Source organism: Piliocolobus tephrosceles, chromosome 1, assembly GCF_002776525.5.
Source record: "Piliocolobus tephrosceles isolate RC106 chromosome 1, ASM277652v3, whole genome shotgun sequence".
Lineage (NCBI taxonomy): Eukaryota > Metazoa > Chordata > Mammalia > Primates > Cercopithecidae > Piliocolobus > Piliocolobus tephrosceles.
This window is the reverse complement of record NC_045434.1, coordinates 64,208,414-64,223,885: the sequence shown is the minus strand read 5'-3', so window position 1 is coordinate 64,223,885 and position 15,472 is coordinate 64,208,414. Positions and strand designations below refer to the sequence as shown.

The following is a 15,472-nucleotide window of genomic DNA, read 5'->3' as shown; positions in this document are numbered from 1 at the left end:
CTGGTTTTTGTGAATTGATTTTGTATCCTGCAACTTTACTGCATTTGTTTATTAGTTCAAATAGATTTTTGGTGAAGGTTTTAGGTTTTTCTAACTATAAGATAATATCTGCAAACAAAAATAAGTTGATTTCTTTCTTTCTCTTGCCTAATTGCTCTAAGACTTACAGTACAATGTTGAATAAAAGTGTGAAAGTGGAAATCTTTGTCTTGTTCCACACCTTAGTAGAAAAGCTTTCAGTGTTTCCCCATTCAGTATGATACTAGTTACAGGTTTGTCATATACAGCCTTTTTTGTGTTGAGGTATTTTCCTTCTGTACCTGATTTGTTGAGAGTTTTTTAAAATCATGACAGAATGTTAAATTTTATTGAATGCTTTTTTGGTGTCTATTGAAATCTTTTTTCCTTCATTCTGATGTGATGTATTACATTTATTGATTTGCATGTATTGAAACATCCTTGCATTTCTAGAATGAATCCCACTTAATCATGATGAATAGTCTTTATAATGTGTTGTTGAATTCAGTTTGTGAGTATTTTTTGACAGTTTTCCCATCTATGTTCATTAGAGATATTGGCATTTGGTTTTGCTTTTTCATTGTTGTTGTATCTTTGTCTGTTTTTTTGTATCTGGGTAATGCTGACCTTATAAAATGAATTCGGATGTACTCTTTTCATCACAATTTTTTGAAATAGTTTGAGTAGGATTGATATTAGTTCTTCTTTAAATGTTTAGTGGGATTCAGCAGGAAAGCCGTAAGGTCCTGAGATTTTCTTTGATGGAACACTTTTTATTACTGTGTCTATCTTATTACTTCTTATTGGCCTATTTAGGTGGTCTATCTCTTCATGACTCAATCTTAGTAGGTATATATGTCTAGGAACTTACCCATTTCTTCCAGGTTTTCCAATTCATTTGCATACAGTTGCTCATAATACCTTCTAATGATCTTTTTAATTTTTGTAGTATTGGTTGTAATGTCTCCTTTTTCATCTCTTCTTTTTTTTTTTTTTTTTCTTTGGAGACAGAGTTTCACTCTGTTACCCAGGCAGGAGTGCAGTGGTGCCATCTTAGCTCACTGCAAGCTCTGCCTCCTGGCCGTTCTCCTGTTTCAGCCTCCTGAGTAGCTGGGACTACAGGTGACTGCCACCACGCCCAGCTAATTTTTTTTTTTTTTTTTTTTGTATTTTTAGTAGAGAAGGGGTTTCTCTACTAAACCCTTTAGCCGGGATGGTCTCGATCTCCTGACCTCGTGATCTGCCCGCCTTGGCCTCCCAACGTGCTGGGATTACAGGCGTGAGTCACTGCACCCGGCCTCATCTCTTCTTTTATTTATCTTACCTTTTAGAGTATTTCTAAATGCTAGGAAGAAATAAAAAAAATTCTCAATAGCTCTACGAGCTCCTCTTTGAATCCTCATAAATACTTTTGACTTTGTCCTTGAGATTAATATTACCAACAGAAGAAGAGGCTAAGTCTGATAAATTAATGCAAAGGAAGATATGATAATCTGAAAAATAAAATAAGAAATATTTATCAGGAAACCAAAGTAGAATTCAGGATCTCACAAAAAAATAAAGTAACAATTAAAAATTTACTCATAACTCATGAAACTAGCTTATAAAATAATGAGTGAATTCTTACCACCATAAGAATTTAAAACAGATCCTTTAATAATTTCAGCTGTAAAACTAGCATATGCAGTCAACAACAAAATAGGATAAATATCACAAATATCTAGATGAAGCAAAATATATAATTATAACAATAAGAAGTGATATGTAATATGACAGTTGAATAGAAAATAGTGAGTGTGGGATGTGAGAGTTTGCTTTTGACACAGCATAAATTAAGAGACACAGAGAGAAAAGATGTGAGAGGTAAGATGCGGGGGAGAGAGGCCGGTCATAAAAGCCCTCTAAGCTAGAAACCTGTACAAAAAAACTAGCATCTTGTGAGAAGGTGCTTAGGAGGGAAATAACTGAGAATAAACTGATGTGGCCAAAGCTTATGGAGCAAGAATAAGGTGATTAAGATAAATCTTGAGTGAGAGATGGGGCCAGAACATGCAAGATTTGACAGGTTGTATATGGACAAAGAAATATCTTTATGCTTTCACTGTTCACTTAATAATCCATTGAATATCCTGACCTTAAAGTTTCTTGACTCTTTACCTCGTGTGATCTGAAACATCCTAGATCTACTACTTCTCATACTTCAGTTCATTTAATAAAACACTTTCCACCTCAGACATTTTTTAAAACCTAAACAAGACTTTTAGATTGATTCCAGCAATTTACTCATCATCCATTAGTCCCTTTTACACACTCTTCTTTCTCAGTTTTGATGGTGTAGTACATCATAGTCACGCTTGCAAATTTGCTTGCATTAGTTGTCTCAATTTCTCTCTAGCATACATATGCTCCAACCCTAGATGAATTCAATAATCTACTCTTTCTACATATGTGGACTCTAGCAGCTGAACATTGCTGGAAAAAAAATTCCACACATCTGGGTTGATTGTTTTCACTACAAATTAATGGTTAGAAACCTTAAACTGGTATTCAGCATTGCCAATGCATCCTAAGGTTTTCATTAGATTACTGTATCATGCCATTGTTCTTCTAAAATATATCATATTCTTTTCCACAATGTCCCACATTCAGGTGATAATTTTCTAATTCACTAAGAAAACGGCAGGCGACAGTAAAGAATACTCTCATTTTCACACCATGAAATACACAAACATACCTGTATGTTTAATTGTCTTCTTCTTCCCCCCATTAAGAAATACACATTGTTCATCTTATTAAACTCCAACCTATTTACACCTTTTAAATCAAGAAACAAAAGAAAACATTATTTTGAAAACAAAACAATGGGTAACAAATTATGTAAAAATCACCCATGTTCCTCCCAAAGTGGAATTATAACAAATCTCATAGATTATAAATAAGGTAGAAAGGCTAACTGAAGCTTTTTTTTCAATGAACAGTATTGAATAAAATGCATGTGTAAAGAACCCAAATAAACCTATGGATGCTAAATTGGAATTTTTGATGAGAGAAAGTAATTTTGGATGGACCACACCTGTGGCCTTTTCATATTCCTTACTGAGGCACACATAACACCTGATATTTAAGTTGATTCATATATTCATTTATTAAGACAATAACATGCCTGGCACTTTTCTAGGCACAATGAAATCAGCAATGAATAAAATAAACAGAGCTCCTCATGATGCTTGTGTTCTAGTTGGGGGATACATAAAATAGCAAGTAAACAAAAAATATAATATTTCAGGTAAATAAATAGAATAGATTGGGAGTAGGGAGTATCGATAGCCCGTTTAAGACTTTGGAATATCGAGGGAAGAAGGACTTAGCGGTAACAAAAGTAACAAAGAGCAACGTCATGCCTTCTTTGCAAAAATCAGGCTTGAGTACATTAGAGTGAAGGAGAAAAAGTGAAGAGCAGACAGCTTTGAAATAACTGTTATATAAATTTCCATGAGGAAACATACCGTACAACAATACTTTATGACCTAGAAAGACTTCCTGTTAGCCTAGAGTCCAGTTACTGAGATGATTAGGGTAGGCACAGTGACTCAAGCTTTTAATCCCAGCACTTTGGGAGGCTGAGGTGGGTAGAATGCTTGAGTCCCGGAGTTCGAGACCAGCCTAGCCAAAATGGTGAAACCCCATCTCTACTGTAATCCCAGCTACTTGGGAGGATGAGGCAAGAGAATCACTTGAACCAGGAGGCAGGGGTTGCAGTAAGCAGAGATAGCACCACTGCACTCCAGCCTGGGTGACAGAGTAAGACTCTGTCTCAAACAAACAAACAAACAAAAAATTCCTGAGATGATTAGAGTCAACAAACAATATTGAAGCACTCTCCTTGACTCACCCCACTCAGTATATACCCTAAAGATCATATCTTTTTAAGAATTTAGTAACTAGGAAAAAAAACTCATGTGACCTATGAAATGATATTGACATGCACCCCCTTCCCAGTGGAGAAAGGAAACATAAAATGTTATAGAGAAGATTATACACTAGAAAACTACACATGAAGGAGATTCAATTCATTCAGCAAATAGGTAACTTGCCCTTACTATGTGCTACGAACTACGATAGATTTTACAATAGATTTTAGGAATATAGCAGTGAACAAAACAAAGACCTTACATTCTATGGGCTGTAACAACTAACAAATAAAGAAATTCATATATAATAAAGGCTGCTGAGAGTTGAATCTCAATAATTGGCCATCCAGTCTGGTAACATGGAAGTCATCAGTAATTTTGACAAGAGCCATTTTGGTGAGGTGATGGGAAAGGGAGCCTAATTAGATGGATTCAAGAGAGAAAGGCAGGTGAGAAATCAGAGATGATGACAATAGAGAACTTCTTTGGAAAGTCTGGGGCTGCAAGTGGAGGACAATATAGAAACAAGAAATTGATTCCAGAGGAGAAAGAGGAGGAATGATTGCAAGAACACATTCTTGGAGCAGGCAAGAGTGGATGGCATTGATTGCACCAAGTGGAGGGACTGCTTAGGAAAAGAGCACAAAGGGTATCTTCATAGTAACAGAAGAAGATGATTTCATGGGGGTATAAATAGGTAAAAATGTATCTGATTGTACATTTTAAATAAGTGCAATTTGTCAATCACATTTTAATAATGCCTTAAAATAAAAAGAAAACAAGTAGTAGAACTCAGAAATAAATTCAATGCTAACTCTCTGACTTAGGAATAAAAATTAAACTACAAGCAATGAGAAAAAAGAGGCAAACCACAAATATAGTGAATTAGCAAAGAAAATATAGAAATAAATATAATTTAACCTCATTTTCTTTTTAGCACTTTTGGTATTTTCTTTCCTCTGGAGATATTATTTTACTAGATCTTCCCATATCTAGATCTATGTTACCTTTACGGCACTTACTCTACCTGAAATCATTTTACTGCTTTTTCCCATGTCTTTCCTCACTAACATTGAAGCCCCATAATAGAAGAAACCTCATGCATTTTATTCACCGATATATACTAAACATTGGAACAGTATCTAGAAACTTGCTATGCCCTCAATACATTTTCATTGAAAAACAAATGAGCAAAAAAATGGAGGAAATTGAAATAATTATAAAGTAACAAATTCATCTTTTTTGTTTTTTTCTTTTCTGAGGCTCTCTCTGTCACCCAAGCTGGAATGCAGTAGTGTAATCTTGGCTCACTGCAACCTCTGCCTCCCAAGCTCAAGCAATTCTCTTGCCTCAGCCTCCCAAGTAGCGGGGATTACAGGCATGCACCATCATGCCTGTCTAGTTTTTGTATTTTTAGTAGAGACAGGGTTTTACCATATTGGCCAGGCTGGTCTTGAACTCCTGACCTCAAATGATCTGCCTGCCTCAGCCTCCCAAAGTACTGGGATTACAGGCACAAATTATTCTTATAAATGAAAAAACTGGGATTCAAAAGCGATTTTTCTAAGAAAAATAAATTACCAAACCTTATGTAAGAAGTGAAAAAATGTGTAAACAGACCAATTTTATTTATTTATTTATTTATTTATTTATTTATTTATTTATTTATTTATTTATTTATTAGAGATGGAGTCTCGCTCTGTCACCCAGAGCTGCAGTGCAGTGGCATGATCTCGGCTCACTGCAACCCCCACCTCCTGGGTTCAAGCAATTCTCCTGCCTCAGCCTCCTGAGTAGCTGGGACTACAGGCACATGCCACCATGCCTGGCTAATTTTTTGTATTTTAGTAGAGATGGGGTTTCACTGTTTTGCCCAGGTTGGTCTCGAACTCCGGAGCTCAGGCAATCCGCCTGCCTCAGCCTTCGGAAGTATTTATTTGTTTTTTAAACTTTTATCTTAGGTTCAAAGTACATGTGCAGGTTTGTCATATAGGTAAATTCTCTTACAATCTCATTTGTTAAGCTAATGGTTATAGGATGTGGGGTGCTTCAGGGGCTTGGCCCAGCAGGCAGGGAGTGATGGAGCTGCTTGCTCTTTTCAGACTCTGTGGTTAGTGCATCCTCATCCCACTATTCTTGGCTTATGTCATGTCTTCAGTTTCTAACTAGTTCGATTTGATATTATGGTTCTTAGAGTGAGATTTCTATGTGACTAGTAAATATGTAGTACTTTGATACTTAGTGAATAATATGTATTAATATTGAAAATAAACATCCAACAAATTCTGAATATGTTTCTTAATGTTCCTCTTTTTACTGTTATTAATATGAATCTTCTGAATCTCTGAGAAAATAAGATTATATTAATGTACTACAGCCTGGAACATCACCTGATACAGTAGAAAAGGTTGCCGGGCGCGGTGGCTCATGCCTGTAATCCCAGCACTTTGGGAGGCTGAAGCGGGCAGATCACAAGGTCAGGAGTTTAAGACGAGCCTGCCCAATATGGTGAAACCATGTCTCTACTAAAAATACAAAAAAAAAAAAAAAAAAAAAAAAAAAAATTAGCCAGGCTGGGTGGCATGCTCCTGTAGTCCCAGCTGCTTGGGAGGCTGAGGCAGGAGAATCGCTTGAACCCAGGAGGTGGAGGTTGCAGTGAGCTGAGATCATGCCGCTGCACTTCAGCCTGGGCGACAGAGTGAGACTCCATCTCAAAAAAATAAAATAAAATAAAAAATAAAAAATAAAGTGCAGTAAAAGTCTTAAATCAGAAACATCAGGAAATGCCAGAAAACTCTTAAGTATCCTTTCATATTGAGGAAAAAAATACTAAAAAAGAAAATAGATGCAAATGGTACTTAAATGTTGTATCTTTAAAAGTGGAAACATTCATAGATTCACCAAAACAGGACTAAAATTTTGTAAAACTCATGCTCAAATAAAGAATAGTTATAATCATCAAGAGACATAATTAAAAGCACATATTAAATAAGTTCTACCTTAAAATATTTAAATAAAATTTCTGAAACAATCTTTCATCAATGTATTGATGAAAAGAATTTTAAAACTTAGAATAAACCATCATAATTTAAACACTATGATTATAGTGTTTTTAGTATTTTAGCATTTTTAACTAAATTTTATTTTTAATTAAATTTTAGTGTTTTAGTATTTTTGACTAAAGCAATTTCAGAGTAAAATACTTAATATCATTTCAAAAAATAATAGTGATACGGGTTTTTCATTGTTATCTAGGTTGTGGACCACTTGCCACAATGTATGGTCTATTAAAATTAGAAAGTAACTTTTATGAAAACTTACAAAGCAAGGGATTATTGTTTTAATCAATTATCAATTATGGCAGCACTATTAATTTAACAAACCATACCATAATCTATTTTTCTTCATCATATATTAAAATCTCTTATAGAACTGAATCTATTCCTCAATTTTATTTGACATAAATATATATTTTATTTACTTTAAGTGTAAAATTCCTTGTAATTTAATGATTTGGTAGTGCTAAAATTAATGCAATTAATGTAACATCTGAATTAAAGCAAAATTTATACTTATTTATTGATAAAAATAGTTTTGAGCTGTGCATGGTGGCTATGCCTGTAATTTGAGCACTTTGGGAGGATGAGGTGGGAGGATCGCTTGAGGCCAGGAGTTCAAGACCAGCCTGTGCAACACAGCAAGACCCTGTCTCTACAAAAATAAAAATAAAAAAAATTAGCGGGTCATGGTGGCTCATATCTATAGTCCTTGCTACTCAGGAGGCTGAGGTGGGAGGATTGCTTGAGCCTAGGTGTTCAAGGCTGCAGTAAGCATGATTGCACCACTGCACTCCAACAGCAGAGTGATATTCTGTCTCTTAAAACACACACACACACACACACACACACACACACAAATATTCTTAAAACAAAAAAGTGGTGTCAATTAGAAATATTTATTTGAAAATGTCACTGAATTCTATATAGAGAGAACTAGTGTCATCAGTGTCATGCTAGGATAAATGTCTGGAACTTCGGCCAAAATTCTAGAAAAATTTCAGATATTTTACTTTGGCACTAAAAGCCAATATATTTAATTGTTTCTGAATGATTCAATAGGAAACTGAAATCAAACAAAGCACCACAAATCATTTCTCAACAATTATTTATTCATTTTCACAATCCAATAAGCATTATATAAAATAATGACAAAAGAAAGAGGCAGATATCTAAATAATGAAAATTAAAGGATTATTTGGATGTTGGTGAGCAGGCTGAGGAGCGAGAGCTGAAAATGCCCCTTGGAAGTCTTTCGAGCTCTGTGAATTCACGTCCATACTAATTTGGAATGGGAGCAGTAAACATCTAAAAAACGAATTCTAACACCCCACGTTCTCACTCATAGGTGGGAATTGAACAATGAGAACACTTGGACACAGGGTGGGGAACATCACTGTTGTGGGATGGGGGGAGGGGGGAGGGATAGCATTAGGAGAAATACCTAATGTAAATGACGAGTTAATGGGTGCAGCACACCAACATGGCACATGTATACATATGTAACAAACCTGCACGTTGTGCACATGGACCTTAGAACTTAAAAGTATAATAAATAAGAAATTTAGCTTTAACACATGATACACTAAAAGCAATGTCCAGAAGTCCTTTATTGTTAAGAATATAGTTATCAAAATGAAAGATTAATTCAATAAAAATACACATATAAAACAGAAAATTATGAGAAGTAAAAGCTATTATTGACAGAAATACATGTGATATACTCTAGAACAGAATTAAATAATCAATTTTAAGAGAAAAATTAATTTTGTGAAAATACATTTGTTGATAACGAAAATAAAAAATGGAATTACAAAATTTGCCAAATTGGTGAATCTTAAAATGTCGTCAAATAAAACTCATGGATTGAAGGTAAGCAACATTTAACATAAGTAAGTCGGCTAACAAAATATTGTTACTGGATGGAAAGCCTTGACTGCAAGATGGGTTCTTGGCGTATTGAACAAATAAACAAAACCCACAAACAAAGTAATGAAAGAAGGAAGCAACGAAAGCACAGATTTATTGAAAAGAAAGTACACTTCACAGAGTGGGAGCGGGCTCAAACAAGCAGCTCAAGAGCCCCAATTGCAATGTTCTTTAGGGTTTTTATTAAACGAAAAGAATTTGGTAACACCACTAGATACCCTTTAGAGGCCTCCAACTGGTTACACCCTATGCAAATGAAGGATTGGCCCCCGACTAATCAGAGGATGAAGTGAAGGTTCGGCCTGGGACTAATTAGAGGCATTTGTTATTAGTGACAAAGGGGAAAGGGGGGTTTGTAAAGTAAGGGGGCTTCTGGCCCCTTATCGCTTGGGCATGAAGAGGTGGGGTTTTCCTTTTGGTCCAATTCCAAGAAGTCAGCAGTGGGTTGGCCTTAGGCTCCCTGTCCCCAGACTCTATTCTCCCGCCTCAATATGACATTTCAGTAAAAAACAGAGTCCTCTCCTTAGTAAATCGATGGCTGTTCCTCATTGCAAGGAACTGCCACCATCTGGAGAATAGGGCAGATGAAGGTCTGGTTGAGCAGAAGTGGAAGCTCAGGGTAGCTGAATGGAAGGATTTTTTTTTCTTCCTTCTGAGTATGTGCTTCCCACTTGAACCTTGTGTTAAGCAGGCAGGCAGAAAGACAACTTCTATCAGCTTACCTAAACTTATTCAGAATATGTACAGTTCTTTCTTTTCCGTGGAAGAAAAGTATTGTAGACACTGATTAAGGGTAATTACCCCCTACCCTTTATGAATGCCAACCTGAATTGAGGGATGGCATGTGGCCAGAGGAAGGTTTACCCTTGACGCTAATGCTTCAGGGGGCTTTCCTTGTATAGTTCATTCCAAGACAGTAGAAACTAAATTTGAATTCATGGTTTTGTATTTTTTTTCTTAAAAAGTATCCCTGCCTTCAACATTTGTATAATTTTTAGTTCCAACAAAATTGGAATCCTCCCTGAAGAACGGGGAATTCCCAGAACTCCAAAAAGAGATTTCCCATTTGATGATGAGGTGCCTATGACTGCAGAGTTCTCCAGAAATGAAATAATTCCAGGGTAGGCACAGGTTGTGATTGGAGGATTTTTAAAATCTAGACTAGTTTGTGTGTTTTTAGATAATTCTGATAAGTCCCTTAAATAATGGAATCCCTGTTTTAATTGGCATTAAAAATCACTTAATAGTTGTCCAAATATAGAGTGACTATAAAAATTTGCAAAAAATTAAGAAACAAAGCAAAACTTTCTGATTCTTCATATTTGGTCATGGTATAAGAAACCATACCTGCTGGGGAAAAAGTAAAGGCTCTACAGTCACCAGGTCAATGTAGTTTTTATATATAAAATAGACTAATTAATTTATCGGAGAACTGTATCTCAAAAGTCTTTTCTCCTTCGAAACAGCTCCTGCCAAATTCATTTTAAAAGGACATTATTCAATTGAGTTTTACGCCCTTTCGTTAATGATATTGAGTTAAAAATAGATGTTACATTTTTTTGTTTGGAATTGCACTGATTTTATTTTTAAATTTGTGATGACTAGTTATTTTCACATTTTTCAACAAGAAAATGATTTACCTTAAATTTTCAGAGCTGTTTTTATAATTTTAAAAGAAATGTGAATAGTTGCTTCACATATTTGAAGACTCTTTCTGGGTACCTACATTCTTTGATATTTTAAAATGATTACCACTCATAAATGGGGTTATTTTTGCATTGTCATATCCAATTTATTATTGTCACTATTTACCTAATAATTAGGTCCATTGTTTAATCCCATGTATTTTGTTAGAGTTTAATTGGATTGTCTAGGTAGTTATTCGTTGAATTTGTAATTTTTTTTTTTCTTACCTCGGCTAGAAGATTTTGAGTTTTATGGCACACCGTATTGTACAGACCCGGGGCGCAGGGGTCCAACCAGGCTTGGTCCCCTACCCGCCCCTTGCCAAGTGGCCTCCTCCCCTACCCCAAGCAGTGCCATCCTCAAGACTTTCATGATCCCCAGGCCTCCTCCCCTCTGGCGGCCTTTGGTCAGCCCAGTCCCAACCCGCACCCATACACCTCCCTGGTTTGTGGATCGATTCCTTCTCCAATACATGGTTAAGACCAGGTTTACTCAGTTACCATGACAACTAAGAGGGGCCATGCCCAGCCTTAGCCCTGAAATGCCATTATTGTGTGTTCATTCAATGCTTCATGCCTCTGAAAATTTTGATTTTCTTTACTCTGACTCCTAGTGAATGTCAACATCTTTTCATATGTCCTTGATCAATCTGATTTACCTCGCTAAAAATTTCCTATTGGTGTACCTGTCCATGTTGTATTGGGTTTTATGTCATTTACCTATCAGTGTAAGAGCTTTTTGTCCATTATAGACACAAACCATTAATCTCTCTTTTGTGTTTTAGCAATTTATTTCCAGTTTTTCTAGTCATTCATTATATTTAAATTTTTGCATTGTCAAAAATGTCTATATTTCATTAGTAACTCTTAGGATTCTAATCTTTGTTTTAAAGTTTTTTTATAGACCTTAGATTGAGGTCTTAGGTTTTGATATTCTATGTTTATATATGTATCTTGACTAATACATTATGTTAAAACTTTTGATTTGGTTTGTTGCCCTTTAGTTTCCACAGATGAGTTCCAGTTCCTTTATTTTCATTCTTTTCCTTAATAATGAAGGCATTTAAAGCTTGCAAGTTCCACTGAAAAGTTCTCTGTGTTCCAAATAACTTATTGTGAACTTCTTTTCACTCTTTCCTAAATAGTTTTTAATTTTTAACATTTTATCTTTAATATAAAGGTGATCTAGGAGCATCTTAATTTTTAAGTGGTTAAGATTTTGTTGATCACCTTCTTTTTCATATTTATCAACATGGCCTTTTAAAAAAGTGAATATACTTTATGGCCAAGTATATGATGTTTTTGAGCAAACGTTTCATTGATATATGCAATAACTCCTCATATCTTTGATTCTAAGAAACATTTTTCTCACATGTTAACATTTCTAGAATTGGGGTGCATCTCTTTAGAGCTGTTAGCCCATAGTAGTGGCGTTGCACTTGTGTAAAACCTTCACTTGACATATTCTGGTAAGATCAAGAAATCAAGAAAGCACTGGTATCAAAGCGTCTTAGTGTCGAGGAAAGCCAACATATTGTCTTTAGATAATATAAGGTTGTTTTTCCCTGTCCCAGGTTTCTTTCTTTCTACCAAATCTGTTTGATTCTGGCAGAGATGTATTGAAATCTTCATTCATAATTATATTTTATTAGCCTTATCAAATTCCTAATGATTTTGCTTTATGTGTTTAGCTAGTTGCATGTAGGTTGATACATACATATTTATAAATGTTACCTTTTTCATACATTTTTGCCTTTTATAATTGGTGTGACCTTACATTTTATCTTTGCTTATCTTTTATTTTCCACCCTTTACTATTTCACCATGTCCCTCATACACAGCTTTTGTTTTCTAAACCAAACTATGTCTTTAAGCTTTAGTGAAATAAAATAATCCATTTACATTTTATTTAATGTCTGTATCTTAGTTTCTTCATTATCTATTTTAAATCACTATTTCCTTTTTTCTTATTTTTGTTGCTTTTTTCAGGTTCATCCCATTCTTTCAAAGATTAGTTGTGTGTTTCCATTTCATTCATTGTTAACAACGTCTGCTCTCAAGATCAAGTGTATATGAATCTATCCCTTTTCCCACACAGCTGTATTACCTCAACTTTCTTCCTTATACAAACTAGATGAGATCGCTAGAGCACTTCTTCCTTTTATTCTTTTTTTCTCTGCCCTTTTCAGGTGATGAGACTTTTTAAAATGCTTTTACTTTGCCCTTCTACAGATTTCTTTAAAGTATGCTGTACTTCCTCAAATTATGTTGTTCAGAAAAAAATAAAACAAAATGAATTGAGGTCTGTAATGAGTTTGATGACACAATACTAACTCTTGACTGTTTCTCTTTTTTATTTTGAGAAAAAAATTTAGAATACATAAAAGTATATATAAATATAACAACTGCCCATGCACCTGTCATTCAAATTATATAAATTAACATTTTTCGTCAAATGCTTCATGTCTTTTACTTTGTAATATAAGAAATAAAACATTACACATAAAGCTGAAATACTGTCACCTATTCATTTCTGTTTTCTCCTACTCCCCCATTTGTGTTCCTTCCTATGATGAGGTGAACACATTGTGGTTAGGAATTCCATTTTTAAACAATGGTGGTCTAAGTTATTGGGCCTCATCGCTCTATAAAAAGCAACCAAGTTAACTGGATTTTAAAAATTACAATCTTAACACTATAGGTGAGTCAACAAAAAGTGGGCTCTATGGAGTGTGGAAGTATATTCCATCTACTATAGTGGAAGGCACTGAAAAGTCACCTGGCAAAAGATGTCCAGGTATAATTCTGTAAAAGGGAAGGAGTAAAGAATTGGAAACATTAATACAATCTACCAAAGAATGGAACAAACCAAAAAGTCTACTTAAAAAAAATTGCAAATCATAACTGTAAAATGTGAAGAAATGTAATGCCATGAGAGAGAGCCAACAAAATCAACTTTGGAAAGGAACTGACTCTAAGTGAAATTTCTTTCAATAGAAAAATGTGATAAAGATATCAAAACAAATATGGGAAATAAAGGATTAATATCCATTAGTAACTAAATAGGACCTGTAAAACAAAAATAGGCAGGTCTGAAGTACAACTTGTTAGATATAATTTGAAATCTTAGAAATGAATAATGTGGCAATTTCAAATTACAATCTAAATTAATAAGCATTACTTCTGTCATGCTACTTTCAGTACGTGTGGTCTGCTTTCCCCAGATTGCTATATTCTTCTCTGCAAGTCTCATTGTACTCAATACTGTGTGCCTCTAGTGTGGTAGCTCTGCCCCAGGGAGGATCTTACTGGTTCATTTTCCTCCATGGCCCTTTCAAAAGTGAATATTGAGAGAGAATCAGTGGACTGGAAGGCACTGATGAACTTAGTGGTTTAACTTAATTGATTAGCTAAGGGGAAGGAAACTGGTTGAAATAAAAATAGTTAAGAGCTGTGGAATATTTGATTAGCCACATTTCAGTGAAGAAAACAAAAATCCCTCTTAGTTTCTTTGAAAGAAAGAGCTGGGAATATTAGAAGTTAGAGAACTGCCTTTTTGAACTACTGGCTTCAGGATCACACCATCGAGGTCATGGAGTTCAGGAATCTGCTGCTGCTACAATCGCTTTCCTACCACAGATTTTTATTCCCATAAAGTTGATGACCAGGTAAATGAAAGTAGAAAAAGACCACCACAAACAATCACCTATGTCTGATCTTATCTTGCTGGAAATAGCAGGAGCAGTGGGAAGTTGGCCTATATCTTAATTCTGACCTCCAAATATCACATAACTGCTTGTTACGTTGTAGATCAAATTTTCTCCTAGACTCCTAGCTCCAATGGAGTCTGAGTAATATAGTCTTTCGTTTTCTGAAATCTTTTTAAAAAAATTACAAGGGAGGTTTAGGAGAGGCAATTCATTTTAACATAAATTTAGAATCACTTTCTTAAAATCGCTATTGGAGTTATAAATTGATATGTGGAGAATTACTATCTTAACACTATTGAGGCTTCCAACCCATGAAAATGACATGTTAATAACATTTACTTGTCTGTAATTTCTCTCAGCAAAATTTTATAGTTTTTTTTTTAAAATAGAATTCTTCCATTTTTAAAAAATTTTACTTTAAGTTCTGGGATACATCTGCAGAACGTGCGGGTTTGTTACATGGGTGTATACATGTGCCATGGTGATTTGCTGCACCCATCAACCCATCCTCTAGGTTTTAAGCCCTGCATATATTACGTATTTGTCCGTATGCTCTCCTTCCCCTTGCCTCCCACTCCCTGACAGGCCCTGGTGTGTGGTGTTCCCTTCCCTGTGTCCATGTGTTCTCATTGTTCACCTCCCACTTATGAGAACATGCAGTGTTTGGTTTTATGTTCCTGTGTTAGTTTGCTGAGAATGTTGGCTTCCAGCTTCATCCATGTCCGGCAAAGGACGTGATCTCATTCTTTTTTATGACAAATAGGATCTAATTAACTTCTGCACAGGAAAAGAAGTATCTTCCATGTTTTGTAAAATTTATCTCTAACATGTTTTTGGGTGCTGTTGGAAATGGAGTTGTTTTCTAAATTCGTTTTGTAATTGTTCATTGCTAATATACAAAATTATAATTTTTGTACATTAACATTGTATTCTGAGCTCAATAAATCCACTTATTAGTTCTAGTAGACTCTCTAAGCTTTCTATGTATTAATACATGATCATGTCATCTACCAATAAAAACAACTTTACTTCTACAATTCCAATTTATTGACTGTCATTTATTTTTCTTGCCTTACTGCACCAGCAAAAATTTCCAGTATAACGTTGAATAGAAGTGGCAGAATAGAATATCCCTGCCTTGTTCCTTATCTTTGAGCTTTGAG

The 15,472-nt window shown here is 35.0% G+C and overlaps 1 protein-coding gene across 1 annotated transcript in view; it reads right to left on the bottom strand.

The window, feature by feature from the left end:
- Positions 1–1,457: 1,457 nt before the first annotated feature.
- Positions 1,458–15,472, bottom strand: part of CD55 (CD55 molecule (Cromer blood group)) — a 62,046-nt gene continuing 48,031 nt past the window's right edge. The window contains exons 10-11 of the mRNA XM_023187036.2: positions 2,753–2,832; positions 1,458–1,511 (exon numbers count right to left, since the gene is read on the bottom strand). Coding sequence (XP_023042804.1) covers positions 1,473–1,511; positions 2,753–2,832 — 119 coding nt within the window. The 3' untranslated portion in view covers positions 1,458–1,472. The remainder of the gene's footprint in view (positions 1,512–2,752; positions 2,833–15,472) is intronic.